This window comes from Acomys russatus, chromosome 5, assembly GCF_903995435.1.
Source record: "Acomys russatus chromosome 5, mAcoRus1.1, whole genome shotgun sequence".
In the NCBI taxonomy this organism is placed as follows: Eukaryota; Metazoa; Chordata; class Mammalia; order Rodentia; family Muridae; genus Acomys; species Acomys russatus.
Genome location: NC_067141.1, coordinates 2058108 through 2083278, shown reverse-complemented (window position 1 = coordinate 2083278; position 25171 = coordinate 2058108). Strand labels below are relative to the sequence as shown.

At 45.7% G+C, this 25171-nt stretch overlaps 1 protein-coding gene across 1 annotated transcript in view; it reads right to left on the bottom strand.

Moving 5' to 3' along the window:
- Positions 1–1969: 1969 nt before the first annotated feature.
- Hs3st2 (heparan sulfate-glucosamine 3-sulfotransferase 2) overlaps positions 1970–25171 on the bottom strand; it is a 117025-nt gene continuing 93823 nt past the window's right edge. Inside the window, exon 2 of the mRNA XM_051145161.1 lies at positions 1970–3402. Within this exon, the coding sequence (XP_051001118.1) occupies positions 2784–3402 (619 nt within the window). The 3' untranslated portion in view covers positions 1970–2783. The remainder of the gene's footprint in view (positions 3403–25171) is intronic.

Below are 25171 nucleotides of genomic sequence, written 5' to 3'. Positions count from 1 at the left end.
TTTGACTGTAGTGAAGAGCCAGAACTGGGCAAGAGCATCCAGACCACATCTTGACTAGGGTGGCTTGATTGTGGTTTAGCTTTTGCCTCCTGGTGAAACTCTTCCTCCATTTAAACCCAAAGTTCTAAAGTGCCCTGAAGATGGACTTGGGATCATGTGGTCCCTTTTTCTGTTCCTCTTCCTAATGTAAATATGGACCAAAAGTCCTCTCTCTGATTTTCATCATTATTTATCTTAATTGGTTTTTGGGATAGGAGGCTGAGCATGAGCCTGCTGGGGATTTTGCCCTAAAACTCTGTTAACACTTCTATAAATGTCTAGCAGAGCACATGAATGCAGAGGCCTTTGGAAGTTCTGTAGTGCTCCCTGCCTCCGAGACCATGGAGTCATTCAGGGAACATTCAGCAGCAGTTTACCTCCTTGGCACATCATTATCCAAGGTCCTGTCTTCAGCATCTACCCACACACCTACACATTTGCTGTGAGCCTGCTGAAGGTTAGCATAAAATAGTCTTGATCTTCAGAGAGTTCATGGCATTGTCTATTTTGAAACACATTTAAATGCCTAAGTGTTATCTGGTGTAATAAAATCTGTTACTGACAAACTACCGAATAAAGTCGGAAGAGTGGGAAGATGACGTCAGCAGAGGGAGACTGCCTTACAAATGCCAAGCAAGTGGTACTTGAGTGAAGTCTTGCTGGACCAAGAAGATTATGCATATCAGGGAAGGGGGCTGTGTAGGAACTGGGAAGCCCAATAATGCAGGCCCCACTCAAAAGTGGCCGCCAATTCTTATGGCAGAGTGTTGGTGTCTTGTAGCCAAGTTTTCATTTTTCTTTTTCAAAGCATCACACTGGCCAAGCAAAATCATATCTGATGCTTCCTCAGTCCTTGGCCCTTCAGCTTGATATTTTCAGTTGGAAGTATCTCAGCAGAGATAGGATACAATCAAAATTATGCTTCAGAGATGAGCCTGCATTGCATGGCTTCAACCCCAGATGCTCAGAAAGCTGCAGTGCATGGCTTCAACCCCAGATGCTCGGGAAGCTGCGGTGCATGGCTTCAACCCCGGTTGCTCAGGAAGCTGCAGTGCATGCCTTCAACCCCGGATGCTCAGGAAGCTAAGGCTGCAGGACATTAAGCTCAAGGCTAGCCTGGGCAACTTACTTAAGGAAGCTGTACTCAAAGTGAAAAACTGCAAGGGCAGGGGAGAGAGCAGAGTTAGTAGACCTTCCCGAGGAAGCGTGAGATCCTGGGTTTGGTCACCTGCACCCAAGGTAAAAGTTGGACGTGGTGCCATGTCTTTGCAATCCTTTGGAAGTTCTGTAGTGCTCCCTGGCTCCGAGACCAGGGAGTCATTCAGGGAACATTCTTTGCAATCCTAACACTGGGGGGAAGTGGACACAGGAAGATCCCTGGAATTCTTCCTCAGCCAGCTAAGCCTGACTGGCAAACTCCAGGCCTAAGAGACTCTGCCTCAAACAAACAAACAGACAGACAACAACAACAATCAAAATGTACTGTCTACCTGAGAAACAATATCTTAATTGGTAAGTCTTGAGCTAGTGAGAAACTCTGTCTCAAAAAAGCAGTGTGGGTGGCCTATTTAATGAATGGCCCCTGAGACTGACCTCTGGACTCCGTATGCATGTGCACACTGCAGGTGCATCCACACAAACACACGCACACTCTCCTCCCACGCATGTACACAATGCACTAACACAATAAGAAAATAAATGCAAAACACTTGCCTAGCATGTACAATGGTCTGGATTTAATAGCTAGCACTGAAGATAGATAGATAAATAAATAAATAAATAAGACACATTCCTTACAGATATCTGTGCAGTATGTCTGTACCAGCATCTAACAGCTGGAACACCTCCCCATCTCCACACCTGCTTCTCCCCAACTCAGTCTTCACACTCCCACCCACCCTTAGCTGTCCTCCCAAGTCATTCACATCATTGACTGCCTCTTACACTGGGGTTGACTGGTGAATTGAAGGCCTGGCTTAGAGAGAAAGACTCAACGCTAAGGACACGAGAGAGCCATATTTATTTCACATGGACAAGCATGATTTCGTGCATGCTGAACATGAAAGCTCGTGTGAAGAAAGTACCCGTAACAGCAGAATTATGTGCTTTTTTTTTTTTTTTGTCCACAGGGAGCAGGGAGAGTCACAGAGTGCTTTTCAAAGACAGCATCCTCCAAGCACAGTGGAGACCACTGGCTTTGAAGTCACTGGTGTGTTTCGTCATCACAGAGTCCATCTCCTGGAGTGGCCAGAGAGGTGTTTTTGGCTCTGTACATTGTTGATGAGCTGTGTCCTGAGGAGGATGGAGGGCATTCCCCCATCCCACCAGTTAGGGCTGCTGGGGGAAACTAAGCTCAGGGGGTAGGTACATGCCACTTGGAATTAAGATGCCCATGGTTGATGCACAGTGATGGGACGGTCTGCTGTTTTCACAGCAACAGAACCATCTCCACTCAGAACATCTCCCCAGACACCGGGAGATCCACTCTTCTTACAGCAATTCCCCGAGACCTCTCATGGGCAGGTAAGAGCAGATTCTAGAACTGGATGGGTATGCCTGAAGCAGGTAGACTTTTCCTGGATGGAGCAGGGACCACCAGTCTCTTGGTCTTTGCTTAGCTTCCTGGTTTCAAGATGATCTATCATAGGGTTCAAGACGGGAAGAGGGGCTGGAGGTGAGGATCATGGACTCTGGGAGCAAACGTCGTGGAAGAGACAAGAGTAGAGCCCTTGTACCTCAGAGAATCACTCCCACCGGAAGTCCTGCCCAACGGTTTCATAAAATTTAATGTTATAAGGTCTATAAAATTCCCGGAGCTGGTCTATGACCTCGGGGTCGATCTGTACATGAGTTCTCCCTTTTGATTTGCCCAGGCATCGAGGCAGGAGGGTCGACTCGGGCTTTTTCAAACAAGGGAATCCTTTGGTCTTGTTGAAATAGAAGTGCTTATCTGTGATGAACCTCTTGATGCCCAGGAAGTCCTGAATGCGCCCCATCTCACCAGCCGGGTCGGTGATGAGCCGCTCACCACTGACGAAGTGGATCTGAGCCAGGGGGAAGTAGCGCAGCCAGCTCTCCAGGTGCAGCGCATACATGCCGATGCGGATGGCGTTCCAAGACACGTCCACCAGACCCAGGCTGCGGTTGCGGAAGGACAGGCCCTCAAAGGTGGGGATGTCTGGCTTCTTGGAAAGGGTCTGCGTGTAGTCAGAGATGGCTCGGGTCACCGGGTTCCGCACCACCACGATGAGCTTCGTGTCTCGCGACATGTTGAAGATCCGTCGAGGGGCTTCTTGAGTGACAAAATAGCTGGGTGTCTTCTCTAGTGTGATCTGGGTCTCCAAAGTCCTCGGCATCAGGCTCCTGGGGGCGGGGGGGGAAACAACACATCATCAGAGTGTGGCTGTTTTGGGCACTGTTAGCTCTCTCCACTTGGTGACCCGCGCAGGCCTCTCTCCTACCCCATTTGAGGTTCTTACTTGGTGAGAAACTCACTCCAACTAATGTTGAATCTTTTAAAAATATATTTAACAAGGGGTTCTTTAAGACAGAAACAAACTAAATATCTGTCACTACAGGTTAAAATGAATTGTTTAACCAAACCGTAGAGTCCAGTAAATCTATATGTATTAATATGCAATGATCTCCAGCATACAGTAAGCCTCTGTCTCTATGGGTTCTACAGCCAGAGATTAGACCAGCTGTGGATTGAAAATATTGGGGGAGGCCAGGCAAGTGGGATAGTCTGAGTTTGTGTCCCCAGAATCCATGTAAAGATGAGTATCTATGTGTCTGTAAATACTAGCACTCCTGTGCAAGGTGAGCAGAGATAGGGAATCTGCAGAGGCGCCTAGCCACCTAGCTTGGTATGTACCTAGTGCCGACCTCTCCACTTCACTGGGAACAGGAAGACAGAGACATGAACTTAGCCTACTTTGTTCTAGAACCAAAGAGAACCCAATCCATGGGGCCTCCCTGCACAGAGAAACAAAGAGACGTTGATTCAAACAAGGTGGAAAACAAGGAACAATACCCGAGTCCGTCCTTTCATGTGCACACGCATGACATGCTACACACGCACACACACACAATGCACACACGCAAATTAAAAATATTTTAGGAAAATGTGTATGTACTAAATCTATACAGCTGTTTCTTCGTACACAATATTATTGCATTGTGGACTATAAGCCAGCCATCTAGAGATGATTCAAAGACTACATGAGGGCGACTGTGGTACGCACGCACACACCACACCACCGCATATAAGAGACTTCAACACCCACAGCGTTTGGAACTGTGGGGACTTATTGGTGCTGTAGGGACAAGGATGACCCTAACCTTTATAACGAAGAAAGGCCATCTTACCACAGGAGGGAGACACAGGGCTCTGGTAACCATAGTTAGTGCTGTGGGGAGAACTGTATGTGGGTGGGGAGAGGTAGGCAATCGGGGATAAATGAGAATTACATTTGATTGTATAATCTTTTACGCTGCTTGAAATTTTTAATGTGTTTATTATGTATTCAAAAATACAAAGTAAGCCTTTGAGTATTATCCCGGCTAAAAAAATTTTTTTCTTCAGATATATTAAAATCTTTTTTTTTCCTTGAGAAGCAAAAGACTTGTTTTTTTTTTTTTCAAGAATAGCAACTGTTATAGAAATGAGTTCTGATGTCTTCTGTGTAAAAAAAAAAAAAAAAAAATCTGAATTATATCCTTTGTGTAGGCTGCACGAAACACAGACCTCTCTAGGCTGGTGGCAACCCCAGCCAGAGCCGGGCAATGCAACCCTCTTTCCCTTGCCCCCTTTTTATTTTCTGGCTCTGCTTGGGACTTCAGGGGATGAAGGCAGCAGCTCTGCAATCTCCCTTCCAGATGTCCCTCTCTCCAGCCTTGATGCAGAGCACCCCCTCCTTCCCGTTCCTTGTTGCTACTTTTTTCTGAAGGTCCTGTTTTGTCTTTAATCCAGGACTTCTTATTGCCAGCTGCGCATGGGCACTGCGTAAGGGAGGAATCTTTTCTTTCTTCCTTTCTGGTTCTCTCTTGCTTAGCTTGTTTCTTTCTCTCCTACACTTTTACTTAAATAAAGACCCTAAACTAATCAATTCAAAAATATTTGGGGCTAGGTCTGTTTTGAAGCTTGTTTTAGAAGTTCACACTTAGTTAGGCGAGTCCAAGGAGAAAACGGAGTTAGACAAACTGTGTCCCCAGCTCTGCATCACCATCCCGGAAGCATCGCCCTCACACACTACTGGGACACAGAGTTACCATTCCCAGCATTCTCCCTACGTCCTGGCACCTCCAGCTGGCCCCACCTCCAGCTGGCCCCACCTCCAGCTGGCCCCACCTCCCGCTGGCCCCACCTCCAGCTGGCCCCACCTCCAGCTGGCCCCACTCCACCTGGCCCCACCTCCACCTGGCCCCACCTCCACCTGACCCCACCTCCACCTGGCCCCACCTCCAGCTGGCCCCACCTCCAGCTGGCCCCACTCCACCTGGCCCCACCTCCACCTGGCCCCACCTCCACCTGGCCCCACCTCCACCTGACCCCAGCTCCACCTGGCCTCACAGCTTTCCAGCTTCTGCCCTGCCACCAATTCTTTTCTTTCCTCTTGATACTCTCACTCACAGCCTTGCCATCGACACTGTCAGGACTCTAAACTGTTTTGCCCGACTCTAAACTGTTTTGCCCTGAAACTTATTCTAGGGCCGGGAAACGGGTTTAATGAGGAATCTCCCAAAGACACATCCATGTAGAGCCTTCGAGCGTGGCTTTAGTGGGGAAAGAGCCCATGAGTATGTACAGGTAAAGAAAGTCCCACAACCCGGGTGTGTGGGACTCAAATCCACAGCAGCAACCTTAGACACACAGGGAAGAAGATCCGCCGAGATGTAAAGTAGCAAGCCTGAAAGCCATGAACAACACGGCTGTCACCAGAGGCTATGGGATGGGCACAGAGCGCTGCTCCTTCCTAGCATGCACAGGAGACCAGCCCTGTTAGCAATCTCACCTCCAAAACTGAGGAAAGAATCATCTATTGTTTTAATGGTACCTGTTTCCTGGTCACTTGCTGGGGAAGCCACAGGAAATGACAGATTACGACTCTGACTCTTTTCACCTTTACCACAGTTCCAAACTCACTATTCCTGTCCTCAAATTTATCTACCAGCCTCTTGATTTCGCCTCTTTCCATTTTCTGGACCCAGTGGACAGTAATTTCAACGTCGGCATCATGTGTCACATGGTCTCTCAGCATCTAGCGATGCAGCATCCCAACTATTTATCCTTTCCAATTCTGCACCCGTGTCCACCCAGAAGAGCCCCCCCGCCCGAGACTTCAGACAGTGAGTCTTCAGCTATGTGTTACATCGGAGCCCCCCCCCCCGCCCGAGACTTCAGACAGTGAGTCTTCAGCTATGTGTTACATCGGAGTCCCCCCCCCCCCCCGCCCGACTTCAGACAGTGAGTCTTCAGCTATGTGTTACATCGGAGCCCCCCCCCCCCCCCCCCCCACTATGTGTTACATCGGAGCCCCCCCCCCCCGCCCGAGACTTCAGACAGTGAGTCTTCAGCTATGTGTTACATCGGAGCCCCCCCCCCCCCCCCCGCCCGAGACTTCAGACAGTGAGTCTTCAGCTATGTGTTACATCGGAGCCCCCCCCCCCCCCGCCCGAGACTTCAGACAGTGAGTCTTCAGCTATGTGTTACATCGGAGCCCCCCCCCCCCCGCCCCGCCCGAGACTTCAGACAGTGAGTCTTCAGCTATGTGTTACATCGGAGCCCCCCCCCGCCCGAGACTTCAGACAGTGAGTCTTCAGCTATGTGTTACATCGGTTTTTACAGCACTCCATATTATTCTTCAGGGTTTCACATGCTCGCTGTAGGCTCTCAACACTGCTTCTCTTACCCACCCGTGACGGAGACTAGTCTCCCACACATGAGGGAGGTATAAGCTCTCATATTCTAATTCCTTCAGTTTCCTCCTATTCAGTCTTGAAATTGCCCTTTATCTGAGCCCATCCCCAGGCCCTCTTGCTAGTTTCAGAGAACAGGGTATGCTGGCCTCATGGTCTACCTGTGTGAGAACAGGTGTGCTGGGCTCATGGTTCACCTATGAGAACAAGGTGTGCTGGGCTTATGGTCCACCTGTAAGAACAAGGTGTGCTGGGCTTATGGTCCACCTGTATTAGAACAAGGTGTGCTGGACTCATGGTCCACCTGTGAGGACAAGGTATGCTGGGCTCATGGTCTACCTGTGTGAGAACAGGTGTACTGGGCTCATGGTTCACCTATGAGAACAAGGTGTGCTGGGCTTATGGTCCACCTGTAAGAACAAGGTGTGCTGGGCTCATGTTCCACCTGTAAGAACAAGGTGTGCTGGGCTCATGTTCCACCTGTGTGGGAACAGGTGTGCTGAGCTTATGGTCCACCTATGAGAGCAAGGTCTGATGAACTCATAGTCCACCTGTGTGAGAACAAGGTGTGCTGGGCTTATGGTCCACCTGTGAGAACAAGGTGTGCTGGGCTTATGACCTACCTGTGAGAACAAGGTGTGCTGGACTCATGGTCTACCTGTGTGAGAACAAGTGTGCTGGGCTCCTGGTCCACCTGTGAGGACAAAGTGTGCTGGGCTCATGGTCTACCTGTGTGAGAACAGGTGTGCTGGGCTCATGGTCCACCTGTGAGAAGAAGGTGTGCTGGGCTTATGGTCCACCTGTGAGAACAAGGTGTGCTGGGCTTATGGCCCATCTGTGAGAACAAGGTGTGCTAGGCTTATGGCCCATCTGTGAGAACAAGGTGTGCTGGGCTTATGGTCCACAAGGTGTGATGGACTCATAGTCCACCTGTGTGAGAACAAGGTGTGCTGGGCTTATGGTCCACCTATGTGAGAACAAGGTGTGATGGGCTTATGGTCCACCTGTGTGAGAGCAGATGTGCTGGGCTCATGGTCCACCTGTGCTCAGCTCACTTCCTCAGAATTTTCTGAACACCCATCCTGAGGCTCCACAGTCATTGCACAGTCACCTGATGCAACTGAAATCTTTGTTTCAAAACCCAAGGTCTGTACCACATGGCTCGAGCTGGAAGTTTTAATAGTTGCTCTTAGTATGGAGTGGGCCAGTTTTTAAAATGTGGCATATGAAGCCAGGTGTGGTAGCGTGTCTTTAATCCTAGAACTTGGAAAGCAGAGGCAAGAGTATCATGAATTTGAGGTTGTCCTAGGTTACGTAGTAAGACCTCCACACTGTCTCGAAAGAAGAGAGACAAAGAGAAAGAATGAAAACAGCCCCAAATGCATTTCAGTAGAATTCCTTGGGTAGAGTTTCCTAGGCATAAACTTGGTGTACGTTACAACTAGATCAGTAGGGGTTTAGGATGAGGGTAACACAACTGCATATGTAGAAACCCTCTAACAGTTTTCAAAGCTCAGTGTTATTGCTGCAAAGGTCTTCCCTGCCACAGAGGCTTGGTGCTTGGCTGGCCATCAAATCTACTTCTTTGTAAAAATCCTTTGCTACAATAAGGACTGTTTGAGAGGGGAGCTGTGGAAGCAGCACTTCCCGAGCTTTAGCAGGCCAACTGTGAACGGTCGCCCTCAGCATCCATTAGCATCTTCCCTTTTACTAGTTCGGAAAATTCCGGTCAATTCTGGTGACCTCCAGAGTAGCACAGCATCCCCCAGCTGGACACTAACAAAGGCTCTACCATTCTAATTCCTAATAGGCGCGTCAGCTGCAAAACCAACAGGAGCCGTGCTAAAATAAAGGGACCACATTAAGGGCTGGAGAGGTGGCTCAGTTTGGATTCTGGGAACCACAGAAGTAGCCAGGTGTGCTGAGCATGTGAGTAGCACCAGTGCTAAGACAGGAGGATTGCTGGGGCTTGCTGACTGCCACCCTAGCTCCAAGTGCAGTGAGAGACTCCATCTCAAGGGAATAAGGGGTGAGGTGTATCTGATAGAGCAGGATGCCCAAGGTCCTCCCCTGGCTTTGGCACACACAGACACACACACACACACACACACACACACACACACACACACACACACAAGACTGCGCCTTGAGGGCTCCCTTTCCTCCTTATGTCGCACAGGGAAATTTGCTTGTTTACAGTTGCCAGCAAACACTGCTTTACCCATAATTCGTCTCTCAGTCTCAGTCTCCCAAACCAAACCAAAACTAAAACCCGAGACTATTTATACATTTGCTACTTGGACTTACCCTCCACCCACTGTTTTATCTTGCTTGGCAAGGTTTTTTTTCCTACAGGCAGTCACAGCCTGGATTTTCCTTTGCGGAACTGCCACACTCCTGCTTTGGACAAAGTCATGATGGGTTAAAGACTGCGCATGTGCTGGAAGTCAAGCAAATGAATGCCTGTCTAGTGTCCTAAGATGGAAATTGTGTCATAAGGACTGAGGATAGAGTTCTATGAACCAGACACAGGGATCTTACCATTTCTCAGGTGTGACTTGCACACACTGTGCAAGTAAATAACTGTCTCTTAAGTGACAGGTGGCTCCTGCTGCTTGCAGCCCTGACTTGTAATCAGGCCTCTTCTCCTTTCCATGAAAGCTACCCTGACTCCTTATGATAAACCCCATGAGGGTGGGGTAGGGTGCAGCACATGTGTGGATGTGCCCACCAAGTAATGCACAAGGGACGTCTTCAACATATTCTTAAAAAGAGCCATGTATGTATGTATGTATGTATGTATGTATCTATCTATCTATCTGCCTATGTATTATCTGCCTATTTATTTATTTATTCACTTATTTATTTATATTTGTGTATGTGTTGTCTTCCTGCATGTATGTCTGTGTACTGTTGTTTTCAGTGCCCGTGGGGTCCAAAAGAGGGCATTGGATCCTCTAGAACTGGAGTTGCAGATGGTTAGGAATGCTCATGTGGGTTCTGGTTGAACCTGGGTCCTCTGGAAGAACAGCCAGTGTTCTTAACTGCTGAGCTATCTCTTCAGCCCCTCTCCATATATTTGAGATTTAAATGGAGTCAACAACCCCTCCAATCCAGGTATGCTTTGAATTCCTCAGCTTCTCTCAAATTCTCAACTCTCTGCAATCTATCCTGGATCTTCTCAACAGACTATCTTTTGTTTATCTCCTTCTACACAATCATCCTGAATGACCTACTTCCTCTCCCAGCCTATAGTCATCACCTGGGAAGTTCTTCATACATTGGTAATGGAATCTGTAACTTCAGCTTTCCTGTGTCCTAAACTGCAGTGTCTGACTGTCCGTGGACCAAACATTTCACCTCAACAACTGAAGTCATCATTTTTCTCCTCAAATCATATTGCTGTAAAGACAGCATGTCTGTCATTTTTCCTTGGAACATTTGCCTTCCCAGCCTTCCCAAGCCTCCATTCTTCTCCTACGATGGCTCTCCTACGATGGCTCTCCTACAATGGCTCACCATCTGACATATGTGCTTCCGCTGGCTTCAGTCCCTTCTGCCACCAGGGGAAATGTTCTGAAGCAAATCCAACCAACTCAAGCCCCAGTGGTTCCATAGAGTAAAGCTGGTATTCCATGGAATATGACTTCCCTGCCTACCTTTTCTAGAATCAATCCCCGTCACTCCCTGGTAACCCGATGATCATGCCACACTGAATGTAAAACCTGCTTTCCAAACACAAGTGGTTTTCATATGTGTTTTTCCTTTGCTGAATTTATTTTGGGAGGTACATGTGCATCTGTGTGTGTACACTTGCATGTGGAGGTCAAAAGGCAACCTCAGCTGTTATTCCTCATACATCTGTCTACTTTTTTTTTTTTTTTAAAGACTGGGTCTCTGTCTCTCATTGGCTTAGAGCTTGCCAATTCAGCTAGACTGATGGCCATTGAGCCCTAGGGAGCTGCCATTTTCAGTCTTCCGTGTGGAAGTGACAAGTATGTGCCACCATGCTCAGCTCTCTGTGTAGATTCTGAGGCTGAAACTTCTCTCATGTGTGGCAAGCACTTTGCTGGCTGAGCTCTCTTCACATGTCTAGATTTTTAACATTTCAAGACTTGATACTGGCTTTTGTCTTGCCTGCTCTAATGAATGCTTCCTCATTTTTATAAGTCTAAATTGAAGTCTCACAGTCTGTATCCCTTCCTTGTCGTCTCCTGGTATTTTATTTTTATCAGTATCATCCTATCTTTTGGTAATTATCTTTTATGTCTCTTCTTATTACCAAAGACTATTAGCTGTTTGGACGTGCCTCATGTCTATTTTTGCCTTTGGCATGTAACATGGCCCACCATCGTTGCTCAGTGGGTAGATCCAAAATTCATTCATTCATTAGAAACAGACCTGTTGGGAAGTAGCCTGTGTTAGTTAGCAGTCTGCTGCTGTAACAACAACATGATGCTCTACATAATCACTTATATGGAAACAGGTTTATTTTGGCTCACAGTGTTGTATGACCCAGGCTGGGGCTAACGGCCTCTATTGCTTGGGGCCTGTGGTAAGCGTGTAAGAGAACATGTGGTTGAGGAAGACTTCTACTTCACAGGCAGGAAGCACAAAAGAAGCCAGCTCTAATACTCTCTTCTAATGACCGAAGGGCGTCCCAACTGGGCCTCACCTCTTAAAGGTTCCAACACTTTCTAATAGCACCACAGGCTGGGGACTTAGTTGCTAACATATTGGCCTTCATAGGACATGGTTGCAAACTACAATGTTGCTTGCGAGTCCTCAGGTATCAGCACTGGTATTGTGTAGATGCATTGCCTATCAATTAAAGAAAAATATATGACCTATAGGAAAGGGTATAGTAGAAGGAGACATCTGGCAGGCAGAAAGGATTCTGGGATAGAGCCAGGTGAGGGAGATTCACCTGGGAAGATGTGATGAGGACAGACACATGGTACCTGAACAGAGGTAACCAGTCACTTGGTGGAATTAGTATAAATGGGTTAGTTTAAATTATAAGCTAATCAGAGAAGAGCCTAGCTATATGGCCTATGTATTTGTAAATATATTTTGAGTCTCATGAATCATTATTCTGGGAATTTGAGGCCAGGAGGAAACACATGTACCCTACTACAAAGCTTAGCATTCCTTTAGCATTCTGGCAGATGAAGGCCTTGGCAGAGTGTCATGGAAACAGTATTTTTGTTTTTCTAAAGATGTTATTGTGGCCATAGGTGCCATAGACTGAACAGGAAACCCAAGCTCTGCTCCCATCACACAGGAAGAAAAGAAGGCTTAAAGGAGCACTTCCCACAGTGCTCCAGGGTTGCTTTCTCCATTTGATCCCTAGCTCAAGGCTCAGGTACCTGGTGACCACCCTGGGAGTTCCTGAAGAAGTACTTCACCTACACCCCAAGCTAGACTAATTTACCAGAGTCCCTGAGCATGGGGCCTAGGAGCCTCTGTGTGACTGCTGATTTTTCTAGTGAGCAAGAAAGGATCATATAGAACAGTGGTTCTCAACCTTCCCAATGCTGCAGCACTTTAATATAGTTCCTCATGTTGTGGTGACCCCAACTATAAAATTATTTTGTTGCTACTTGACAACTGTAATTTTGCTACAGTTATGAATCATAACGAAAATATCTGTGTTTTCTAATGGTCTTAGGCAACCCCAGTGAAAAGGTTCTTTGACCCCCCCCTCCAAAAGGAGGGGGGTTGAGAACTGCTGGTATAGATTATGTGTTCTTGTGCCCCACAGCCTTCACTAGAGCTGTTCATGAGTCATGTCCACAATGTGCCCCTGGTGCTCCTCATACATTCCTACTCAGTGGGATTTTGGTAAGGGTCTATATAAATAGGTATTTTCAGTTTTGTTTTGTATTTTGACAGTCTCATGTATTTCAGGCTGGCCTCAAATTTGCTTTGTAGTTAAGGCTGACCTTGAACTTCTAATTTTCTTGCCTCTACCTCACAAGTTTAGGGATCACAAGTTTGTGCTATCATGTGAGTTTTTGTGATTCTGGGGATCAAACCCAGGGTGTGCACACTAGGCAAGCATTCTGTCAACTGAGTCATATGAGCTCTAGTCCCCAGCTCATTTCTAATAGTGTGTTTAGAGTCCCTACCACCATGATAGGGCTGTAAACACTCAGAGTTGGCATTGCTGTCTTTGTCCACTGTTGTATTCTCAGCACTGGGAAGGAGGTGACTCTTAGTGGGTTTCTGAAAATATCCATTGAGGAGAACAAGAGGCAGGGAGGGCTTTCATGTGGGGGGAATGAGGCAGGAGGATCACGGATTATGACATTGTCCCACACCTCAGAATTCTGTGCTGTGTCATCTAAAGGGAAAAGTCACATTTTCCACAGAGCTTACTGGAGAGGAACAAATCTAAATGTCCCCCCCCCTTTTTTTTACAGACATGAAAAGATGTTCAGGAGACCACCTTAAGGTGACGAGAAAGGGGTTATTTTAGCTCATGGTTATAGAGGGTCCAGTGTGTGGCCAGCTGGCTCCACTCTTCCTGTGCCTATGTTGAAGCAGAGCCACTATGGTGGGAGGTGGACACAGGGCAGAGCTGATCAACAGCTGAGCGGCTAGGGACCTCGAAGACCTATAGGAAACTAGACTCAGGCGTAGACCTCTCTGCTGGAGCAGGAAGCCACCAGTGTTTGTGGGAAGCTGAGTTTAGGTGCAAATCCCAACATGGGAAATGGGAGACTTCATTGGCCCACAAAGCTGCTAACACCTTGAAGAAGTAAGGCACCTTACATATATTAATATCCTTAGCATATAATAGGTGCTAAATAAATGCCTCCCCAATGAATATATAAATGTAGAGGGGGCTGCAGGGACAAGATATGATCTTCAAAATTAAGACCCCAGTGAGGAGGGCTGGAGAGATGGCTCAGAGGTTAAGAGCACTGGCTGTTCTTCCCAAGGTCCTGAGTTTAGTTCCCAGCAACCACATGGTGTCTCACAACCATCTATAATGAGATCTGGTGGCTTCTTCTGGTGTATATGCAGGCAGAACACTGTGTATATATGATAGATAAATAAATCTTTTTTAAAAAGACCCCAGTGAGGTAGTTTCCCCCAACAAGGTCCCCCATCTTCCCAGCCATTCTGTGTGAACGCAACAATGAATTCACAAACTCCCTGATGACAGAAGTGCCACTTTTACTCTGTGTCCACTCTGTAGCATGACAGTCTGCAGACCAGGCCCTCAACATGTTAGCCTCTCCAGGATAATTCCTATCCAAACCATGAGAGGTTTTCAGCATCCTGGGGCTCTCTGGAAATTATGTTTCTGACTCACGTTGGCTACCTTGTGGAACACAGAAGGCTCCCGCAGCCTCCACTGTCCACACAAGGTACATCTCACGCACACAGGAGGCCTACTGGAGCTGGGCATTATTGGGAACACAGAGTGGGCACGCCTCTGATTGTTACAGACAGAGTCTCTGGAAGGCTTCTTTTTGTGTGTTCTGCAAATTGCATTCTGGAAGGCCCAGCTGCCTGGGGGACTTTGTGATTTATTAGCTCCTAAGTGGGCAACGAGGCTCCTTGAAAAGTACCACAGTCTCCAGAGGGATAATTAGCAGTCAAGGTGGAGGAAAGAGGCCTCTTTGCAAAGAGCTGATTCTGAAAGCAAACCCTCTAAATCTCCGTGCTGGGCCAAACTCCTGACACCTGTGGCCATTTACCCTTTGGCTGAGGTAGGTCCAGTCTGGGTCAAGAGGCCCCTTCCTTCTGTGTCTACAGCAGTAAACCCTTACTAATAAGTGACCCAGGAGTAAAATACTAAATTCCAGTTTAAGCTCCACCAGTTGTGCGCTATTGACCACACAGTATTGAACTGGACAGCGCGTCTGTGGCCACTGCTTGGCCACGGCCAGAGTGGACTATTCAAAGTCCAGTCCATGCTTCCCTGGGCTGTTTCATGCTCAGTGGACTCTGATATGTGTCCTCTACAGGAAACATTTCTTGACCTGTCTAGCAGCTTGTTGCCTCTACCATGAAGCCTTTCCTGATTTATCTGCATTTCCTTTGCCTAGAGGAGTGAGGCATTTGTTTTTTATTTTTTTATGATTGCATGGTATCCAATATAGACACGACCCATTTTTAACACATTTCCCGAGTCGAGCATCCCCTAGTGTCATATTCCCTAAAGGCAGGAGCCTTGCCAGGGACTTTTCTGTATCAATCTGGCCTGGTCCTGTGGCTGGTATGCATTCAGGTAGTCACTGATTAAATAGGCATTTGTTTAGCACCTGTGGTATTCCAGGGATACAAAGATATGTCAAACGTACTTTTTTCCCCTTGAGTTAACAGCTTTGTAGGCAAACTGGGATCGGAGAGGGGGCTGCATAAGATCTTAGCTTCCCCCCAAAACTGGCCACTTTATTCTCTGGCAGAAGGGCCTATGTCTGAAACTAGTTTCCTGTAGGTCCCCAAAGTCCCCAAATCACTCTTGTTGGCACTCAACCAGCCATCTGATTACCTCTAAGCTGACAAGGCTGCTCTCTTCATTTGCCCTAATGACAGGATGTCTATGATGATCAGCACACGGACTCACAGGTGGCCATGACACAGTGAATAAGAGACTATGGGATGCTCAGCCCTAAGAGGAACATGTATACCTTGCCCCTTCCTACAAAGGCTCAGGGATCATGTCAGAACAGGGGCAGAAAAAGTATAAGAGCCAGAGACAGTGGGCGACCCCAAGGAAACAGTGTTTTCCAGACACAGCAGAGTGGCTGCACACATGACTTCACAGTGGTTGTACAGCAAGCGTGGGACCTAAGCAAGCCCATGCCAGACCAAGTCCCAGCATGGGGCGGGGGCTGGGCGTGAAGCCCCATGCCAGCTGTGGAGCTATTAGCAATTGTTGGCAGCAGGAAAGAGAGAGTTTTCTCTAAGAGTGCAGGCCCTGGAAAGTCAGCTACTCTTAAGTGGGAGATCACACACCCAAGAATATTTGGGCAGAACAAAGTAGCCTCGATAGGGGAAAAAGGGGCACAAAGCTGGGTGGGAAAGGAAGGGAGTGGGTTAGAAGGGTTAGAAGAAGAGTGACTATGACAAGCATACTGTACGGAATTCTCAAAGAACCATTACATTTTTTAAAAGAAAGAAAGCTGGTGGAGGTGTGGAGGGAAGGGATCCATCTTTCCCTGGGCTAAAACCCTGGGAGATCCGGCCCTTGGCAGACTGCTCCTAGTTATTGGGAGAAGACAGCCATGCCTAGTCTTTCTGTACTCGCTCTCAGATTCTAAAGGTCCCTAGTAAATCTATACCTTGAGCATTGTGGGACTTGTCTTGGGATCTGTTGTGCAGGTAGATACCACGTAACACAGCCATACAGGGAACCGTGGGTTTTATCTCTTTAATTTAAAAAGATTTATCCATTTTTCAAATGTGGCTCAGTTATGGATTTGTTTAGTTTTATGTTCATTTTTCACTTTAATGACCAGTCATGCATATATTTTAGAATCCAGTGGACTTTTAAATTTTATTTTTACAAAGTTTCCATAACTTATTCATAATAAAGAGTGGGTACACAGCAGATATCAGCCACGTACATGGCCAGACAAGAACAAGCCGATAGCTGACACTCAGCATACTGTGTCTTAGTCAATATCTGTTCTAAGCTCAAGGACAGAATCATCTCACTCCAACTTCAGAATAAGCCTACCTACAGGCTCTCACAGTTCCTGTTTGGGGCTGTGGAAAGTAGGGCAGCAAGAACTGAGGGAAATCACCAACGCAACACTGTCTGGCTTCAAGTGTGGCTGCAGCACTGGAGGAAAACGTGAGAACATGAAAAATTCATCTTGGCACCAGGACAGCCTTTCTAGGCATGAGACAAAACCATGGGAAAATGAAAGCACACTAGTAAAATATGTCTCTGCAATGGGAAAGCATCATGAGTGAAAGGAACATAGCATGTCACCTCGGAACACGGAGGGCCGGCTTCATCTTTTTTCATTAACATATTTTATTATTTTTTTCTGACTTCTCACAAAAAAAGAAGTATTAGAGAAACATCTAGTAGAACAAAGGGGCACAGGTCATGAGAAAAGAACTAATAGAAAAGGCCACAGATGGAAAATAAATACATGAAAATAATCTCTCGATACACTCATTTAAAGGAATGCAAATTAAAATCCTGATGAGATCCTAATTCACCTATAACATGGATCATTTATTTACTTATAATACAGTGTGTGTGTGAGTGTGTGTGTGTGTGTGTGTGTGTGTGTGTGTGTGTGTAGAAGGGGAGAGAGAGAGAAAGGGGAAAGAGAGAGAGAGAGCGAACACATGCATACATGCATGTCAGGATATATTTGTGGCAGTCAGAGGACAACCTCAGTCCTCACTTCCGTCTTGCCTGAGATGAGATCTCTTGTTCACAGCTGTATGGCAGACTAGCTGTCTTGCTTCTGGGGAGTCTTTTGTCTTCACTTTCCTTCTTTCCCAGTAGGAGTACCAGGGTTACAGATGCACTCTGCCGTGCCTGCTTCTGGCTTTGTGTGGGCTCTGAGGGTCTAAAGTCAGGGCCTTGCACTTGCTCAACACCTGCTGAGCCATCTCCCCAGCCTTAGGATATATAAATGGTGATACATTTTAACAAGAGTGTGTGAAGAATGAAAGCCTTCTTGACATGGCAGGAGCACAGATCCATGCGCCCTTGGGAGGGCAGTTAGGCGTTACCTATCATGTCTGAAATGCACATCCTCTGGGCACGGCCATCGCACTTCTGGGAATGTATCTGCACAAACGTGTAGAGACTTGTGTGGGGGATGGGGATGCTCTCTGAAGTAATTGTAGAGATGGAGAGGCATCCAACAGAGATCCCCTCTCCTCACTTCTTGGGGACCTCCTCCTTTCTGTGACCCTATTTGTACTGTTTCCACAGCTCCACAAGGTCTTGCTTTCTCCTTACCACACCCAATTGAAGACAGTGACTTGGTCTTGACAGGAAGAGTGGGTGGAGAGAAGATACATTGTTTCAAGGCCCAGGTGATAATACAATGGTCCCACCCTGTTCCCTGTCTTTACTGGTGCAGAAGATTCTGTGGCTCTTCAGTAAGTACAAGAAAGGATGGGGGTGGTCTCCTGCAACTGGGAAACACCCCCCTTGCCTCCCCTGTGAGCCAGGAACAAGCATTTGTGTGTTTGTTTGCTGTTATAGTATTATTATAGCTGCAATCAAGAACCTAACTATCACACATCTTGTGGCAAAGACTAGGACCAAGCCACGTGGCCATTAGTAGGATGTGGTTTAAGTAAATTCTAACAAGGCTGTGCCATGGGTTATAAAGCGGCCCTTAAAAGCAAGACGGATCTATTTAAAGATAGACATGGGAAGTGAGCCCAGGGTGTATTATTAAGTGAGAGAGGTAAGTTGCAGTCAGGTTAACGTGACCCTATTTGCGTTCAGAATCTATACACATATGCTGGAGGGTCTATGCTTGCACCTCTGCTGGAAGGAAGCACAGGATGGTGTTAGCACTGCTTACATTCTGGGAATGACCTTGGGAGCTCTGCAGTGGAAGGCGCTGTACAACAGGAATTTATTTTCACATTGAGCTTCATGTGCGTATGGACTTGCTTCTTTTCTTGACCCTGAGCACATGTTCTTGGTCATTAAGAAACTGTCGTTTATTAAAAACTATTTATAAAAGTCTCCATTGATGTTATTATTTTTTTTTTTTTAGGAAGATGGCTGCACTGCACTGCAGTCTGAGGGACGGAAGGTTGTTTGGAGTGGCTGAAGTGTGGGTGGGTGGCAAGGACACGGCAGGCATCTTTTCTCTGGATGTTGGTGTGGATGGGAGGCTGAGGGACCGTGGGTGTTGAGTGTTTTTGCAACTGCTTGAGCAGCCCTGAGAAATTTCCTGGCAAGTGAACCTCAATTTCTCAGGCTCCATCTGTGACTGAGCTTGGGGACACCAGGGGGAAGTAACTGCATATCTGTCTGTCTCCTCTGGGTTTATCTTCTCACCCCCCAACCCCACCCCTGCAGCCTTCCCTCCGCCCCTCCCCCTGCCACCCCCATCCTCCCATCCCTCATCCCCCCACCCCAGCCTCTGCTCTTCTTCCTGGGTTAAGCCAGTAAAATCCAGGCCACTGTGATTCAACAGTGTTCAAACTCAGTAGATGTCAGGAAGGGGCCAAGAGTCTGCATATATCTCTGACTTCCTGGGAAGCTGACTTGCTGTTCTTTGCCATTGGCCCCTCCTCCTGTCCTCTTCCCATGGAAAGGCAGGTCATCTGTAAAGACCGAAGGAGACCAGCATCATGTACCTTGCAAGTGGCAACTGGGGCCTGAAGCTGACTGCCCTCATCCTCTCCCCATCTAAAAAGGAGGTCTGTCCAAAAGCACCTTAGTCACCAGGTGCCTTCCACCAGAGACTCCTGGCTGCCAACACGAAGGACATTAGCACACACACGGCTAGTCTGCCATGCTCGTCTGGCCAACTGACTCTCCCCCTCCACACAAATGTGACTTTAGCCCTTTCCCATGCTTTTCAAATCACTAAAGCCTACCCATTGCAGAAGAGCTTGGATCATACTCCAGAGGGAGTGGAAAACACTGGGGTCAGGTAAAAATGGAGCAGCTTTGGCTACCACTCTATTTAGCCTGAGCATCCTTAACTTCACCACATTGTGTCTCCTACCTGAGATGCCCATACAACCTCCTACTGTGTGTGCTCAGATCCACTGCATAAGGACCAATCAGTACCCAAGAACTCTGAATGCTACCCAAGCACTCGCAAGCTCTCCAACCAATGACTAGACGAACCATTAAGTTTAGGATTTTTTTTTTTTTTTTTGCCCTCCCCCTCCCCAAGCTTTACAGTCTCACACAGTGTCGCCAGAGATATAAATGGATTTACAAGGATGAGGTCTGCAAGCAGGTCCAACTGTCTGCAGCCCAACAGTGCCCCCTAGTGGGGAGTGGTGCTGCTACAGCTGATGGAGTAGACACAGGGAAGGAAGTGTCTCAGGTGCCAGTGCCTGCTTTGGGAGAAGTTGACTGCTAATAAAGCAAGAGTCTTTCTCTCTCTCTCTCGTGTTTCTCAAAAGTTGTAGGTACATCAACTCATGAATTAACTTCATGGTTACAAAGGCCATCAGAGGCTGGCTTTCTGGTCATGTAGGAAGCAAGGAGAGTAGTTATTGCTGCTGCGCCCACTGAGCCGTCACTCCCCCACACAGTCCAGGCTCTGATGCTGCACATGTTGGCTGTTGGGTCTCCAGAGCTTTCTGCTGAGCTCAAGGCTTGCCTACACTGAACAAGTATGGATTCCCAGATAGCTTTGGTGTAGAACAACTCCCCTTGCTTTTTGTTGTTGTTCTAGAAGGCACTCAGCAAATGCACTAAGCAGGCTCAGATACCTCTTCTCTCAAATCCTCCAGTCTTGTCCAACATATCCCTAAGACTTCAGTATTATTTCTGTCTGGGACAGGTAACCCTATCTCTTTCCCTGGCTTACCCTTTCTCATCTTCATATCAAACGTCACCATGTTTCAATGTGGCTTTCTAGTCCCACAGTTGCTTTCTCTCATAGCTGTAAGCATGGGCATGCAAGGACTTTGCATATCTGTTTATATACTGCCTTTCTCCTCAGTGAGTCCCCTTCCCACTAAACCTAGTGTCAGCCTCGTCTCTGTGTATCTTTAATCCTTGTCCCAGAACCAATCTCATCATAGGCAAGCAAACGGGCATGAGTTACAGCCACCCAACATCTAGCTTGTCAAAAGAATAGGATGGGAAGGAATCAAGACCTAAATCAAAGATGACATGGGCTCCTGGAGGAAAGAGGTCTGCTGAAGATCTTTACAAGGGATTTCCCAAAGGGTGTTCATATGTCAGCACACAATTGATTCAGGCATGAGGTGGACTGGGTTTTTGTTTTGCTTTGTTTTGCAGTTAGGTGTCTATTTTAGCATATTCTAGGAAATTGCCAGAACATTGTAAGGAAGATACATCGTAATATTCATGCAATAGTCATTTACTGAACACCCACTGTCTGCCAGCAGCTCTGAGGTAAATAGCTGTAAATAAAACAGACATAGGACTTGCCCTTGTGAAGCTACAGGTTTGGTGGAGGTCCTAAAGTGCAAAAGAAAATATTTCATCACAACTTGTGAAAAAGGAAAAAGAGGAAACATGTAATGAAGTACTCAGAGAAACACATGCTTAGATGCAGACATCCAGATGAGAAAGATGAGAGGATAAGAAAGTGCAGGGTAGGCTATGGAGATGGTCCAATGGGCAAAGTGCTTGCTGTGTAAGCATCCGAGACCCCATGTGAAAGCCAGTCTTGGTGGTGTATGTCAGTAATCCCAGCTCTCCTGTGTCCTCCTACATTTCCACGTCCACCTAAGACATGAACCATTGCAGTGATTATGTTTCAAAGGCAAGCCAATTCAAAAGGATTTTTTTTTGTCCTTTCCAAGAGAGGAGCCCTCTTCCCAACCTAGCAGAAATGGTTATTAAATACTCTTGGAATGGTTAACTTTACTTAGTATGCCTCTTTTGGACCAACCGCATCCAGGACGCCCTGGACCAGCTAACTTGGCATATCTAGTGATGAGCAACAAGCATTGGGAGGTGAGGACTGACATCTGATGTTGTCCTGACCTCCACACACATGTCATGTCACGGACAAGGAACGCTCCTGGACACACACACACACACACACACACACACACACACACACACACACACACACACGGGGTTGGGGGCAATGAGGTAAGACATCACTGTAGAAAATCTAAAAGTTCCCAAGCACCCAAATCCATAGCCATCAAGAGCAGTGTTAGTGATACAAAAATTAAAATAAGAACAAACTTGAACCTGATATTTTAATTCTAGTGTCACAGTCTACAACAGTCTACAAAAGAACTGACCTGAGAGGCTTTGCTGCAGGAGACAAAGTACAAAGTAGTTGCAACAATGCATAATATGTGGGTAGAATTAAAAAAGAGGCAAAAAAAAAAAAAAAAAAAAAAAAAAAAAAAAAAAAAAAAAAAGAAAGAAAGAAAGAAAAAAGAAAAGAAAAGAAAGAAAGAAAAGAGAGACCTCAAACAAATTGGCCAGAAGTGTCAGGACATATTTCATAAGCAGACATTTCCAGGGAGATAAAATGGCTACATGGGGAGACAGAAAGGCTGCTAACTTACTCCTAATGAAATAAGCCACACAAACACAAATTTACGCACCCACATACCCACCTATCCACCCAACCATCATCTATCCTATAGAAACACATTGGTTCAAACATCTTAAATGACAAGTAAAAGCCAAGTGTTTTTGCAAGCATTACAGGCATATGTAAAAGTTTCTACAAAGACAAGCTGGATATGAACATCTTAGCTGCATCAAATTCTGAAAACAACAAAACAACACACAGATTACAGCCTGCAAAAGTTTATAGGGAAAATTACTCCTAATATTTATTATTTTGTCAGTTTGCTTATGAGAGCAAAAGAAAAGCATTGTAGGATGTTCAACAGCTAAAATCATCACATCCCACCCTCCAAAGCATACCCTGGAAAGAACAACAGCTGCCCAAGTGGCAGGGTGACAAAGTTTGAGACTACAGAAATTTTGCATAAAAGGACAGTAATTAGGGTTAAACTGTACTGAGGCCAATAAGTAATGCTTTTAGCTTCCACTGTCAAAATTATTCTTCTAACAAATGCCATATGCTCTCATTTACATGTCAAGCTGAAAACTAGCCCGTCTTGTAGAGGCAAAGAGCAGAATAGGGGGAACCAAACAGAGGCATGGGGGATGGGGGAGAGGGTGGCTGGTGATACAGGGATGTGATTGGACAGGAGGGGTAGAGGCTCCTCTGCTTTGAAGTGAGGATGACCAAGGATGGCAGCAATCTGCTGTGTGTTTTTAAAGGTACTATGGAGGCTTCAAATAAGGGGAGAGGAGCTCGTTCTTTGCAGTAGTGAGCAGGATCTCTAGACTCAAAGACACTGGGCACAGAAATTAGGAACCAAGACACTGGCAGGCATATAGGTATATCTAGTTGGGGTGACAAATAGAGAATTTCCCTCAAAGAACTCCTTAAATACAAAGAAATTAATATAAGTAGATGGTTAAGACTTGAGTGGCTTTAGAAGGGGTGGCAATAATGAAGGGAACTCCAACCCAAAGAGGTCAACTACACTCAAGAAAACCAAGGTACAGATAACTTCACAACAGGAAAACCAAAAGAAGACAAGCATATAAACACACCATCATCACACCACCATAATAACTAGCAATCATTGGTCACTAAAAAATTATCAACATCAATGAACTCAACTCTCCAACAAGAATACACAGGCTAAAAGAATAGATGAGTAAACAGGATTCAATATTCTTCTGCATACAAGAAACCCACCCCAGCAACAAAGATAGGCGTTATCTCAGAGTAAAAGGCTGGAAAAAGGTTTTCCAAGCAAATAGCCTCAAGAAGCAAGATGGAGTAGCCATCCTAATATCTACTAAAGTAGACTTTCAACCGAAATTAATCAAAAGAAATGAGGAAGAACTTCATTCTCAAATGGATCTAATAGATGTCTACAGAACTTTTCACCAAAACACAAAAGAATATACTTTTTTTCCCCAGCACCACACAGAAACTTTTCCAAAACTGACCATATAGTTGGTCACAAAGCAAACCTTAATTGAGACAAGAAAGTTGAATTAACGCATTGCTTTTTATCAAATCACCATGGATTAAAGCTGGACCTCAACAGAAATAACAAGAAGACTATACACTCATTGGAAACTGAAACACTCCCTGCTCAATGACCACTGAGTCAGGGAAGAAATAAAGAAAGAAATTAAAGACTTTCTAAAATTCAATGAAAATGAAAGCACAACATACCCAAACTTATGGGGTACCATGAAAACAGTGCTAAGAAATTTCATAGCACAAAGAGCCTTCACAAAGAAATTGGAGAGATCCCATACACCTGAAAACTTCAGAAAAAAGAAGCAAATACACTCAAGAGGAGTGAGTAGATGGTAGAAAATAATCAAACTAAGGTCTAAAATAAATAAATAAATAAATAAATAAATAAATAAATAAATAAATAAATAAATTAGAAACAAAGAGTATAATACAAAGAATCAATGAAACCAAGAATTGGTTCTTTGAGAAAACCAAGAAGATAGGCAAACCCCTAGCCAAACTAAAAGGCAGAGACACAGTACCAAAATTAACAAAATCAGAAATGAAAAGGGGGAAATAACAATAGACACTGAGAAAATCCAAAGAAGCATTAGGTCTTACTTCAAAGGCCTGATTCCACAACATTGGAAATTTTAAGAGAAATGAACAGTTTTCTTGATAGATTAAACCTACAAAAATTAAATCAAGGTCACACAAATGGTTTAAACAGTCCTGTATCGCCTAAGGAAATTGCATCAGTCATCAAAATTCTCCCAATCAAAAAAGCCCAGGGCCAGATGGATTCAGCACAGAACTCTACCAGACTTTCAAAGAAGAGCTAATACTGATACTCCTAAAACTATTCCACATAACAGAAACAGAAGGAACATTGCCAAACTCATTGTATGAGTTTGTCTAAAACACACAAAGAGACAACGAAGAAAGAGGATTTCAGACAATTTTGCTCATGAACAAAATACTCAATAAAATACTCACAAACTGAATCCAAAAACATATCAAAGACAACATCTACCATGATCAAATAAGCTTCATTCCAGGGATGCAGGGATGGTTCAACATATGAAAATCCACCAACATAAGCCACCATATAAACAAACTGAAAGAAAAAAATTACATGATTATCTCATTAGATACAGAAAAAGCCTTTGCCAAAATCCAATGACAAAATCTCCTTTATGATAAAAGTCTTAGAAAGATCAGGGATACAAGGCCCATACCTAAATACAATAAAGGCTATATACAGCAAGCTGATATCCAACATCAAATTAAATGGAAAGAATCTCAAAGCAATACTACTAAAATCAGGGACAAGACAAGGCTGCCCACTCTCTCCATATCTCTTCAATATAGTACTAGAAGTTCTAGCTAGAGAAATAAGACAACTAAAGGAAATCAAGGGGATACAAACTGGAAGGGAAGAAGTCAAAGTATTGCTATTCACAGATGATATGATAGTGTACATAAGTGACCCAAAACTTCTACCAGAGAACTCCTACAGC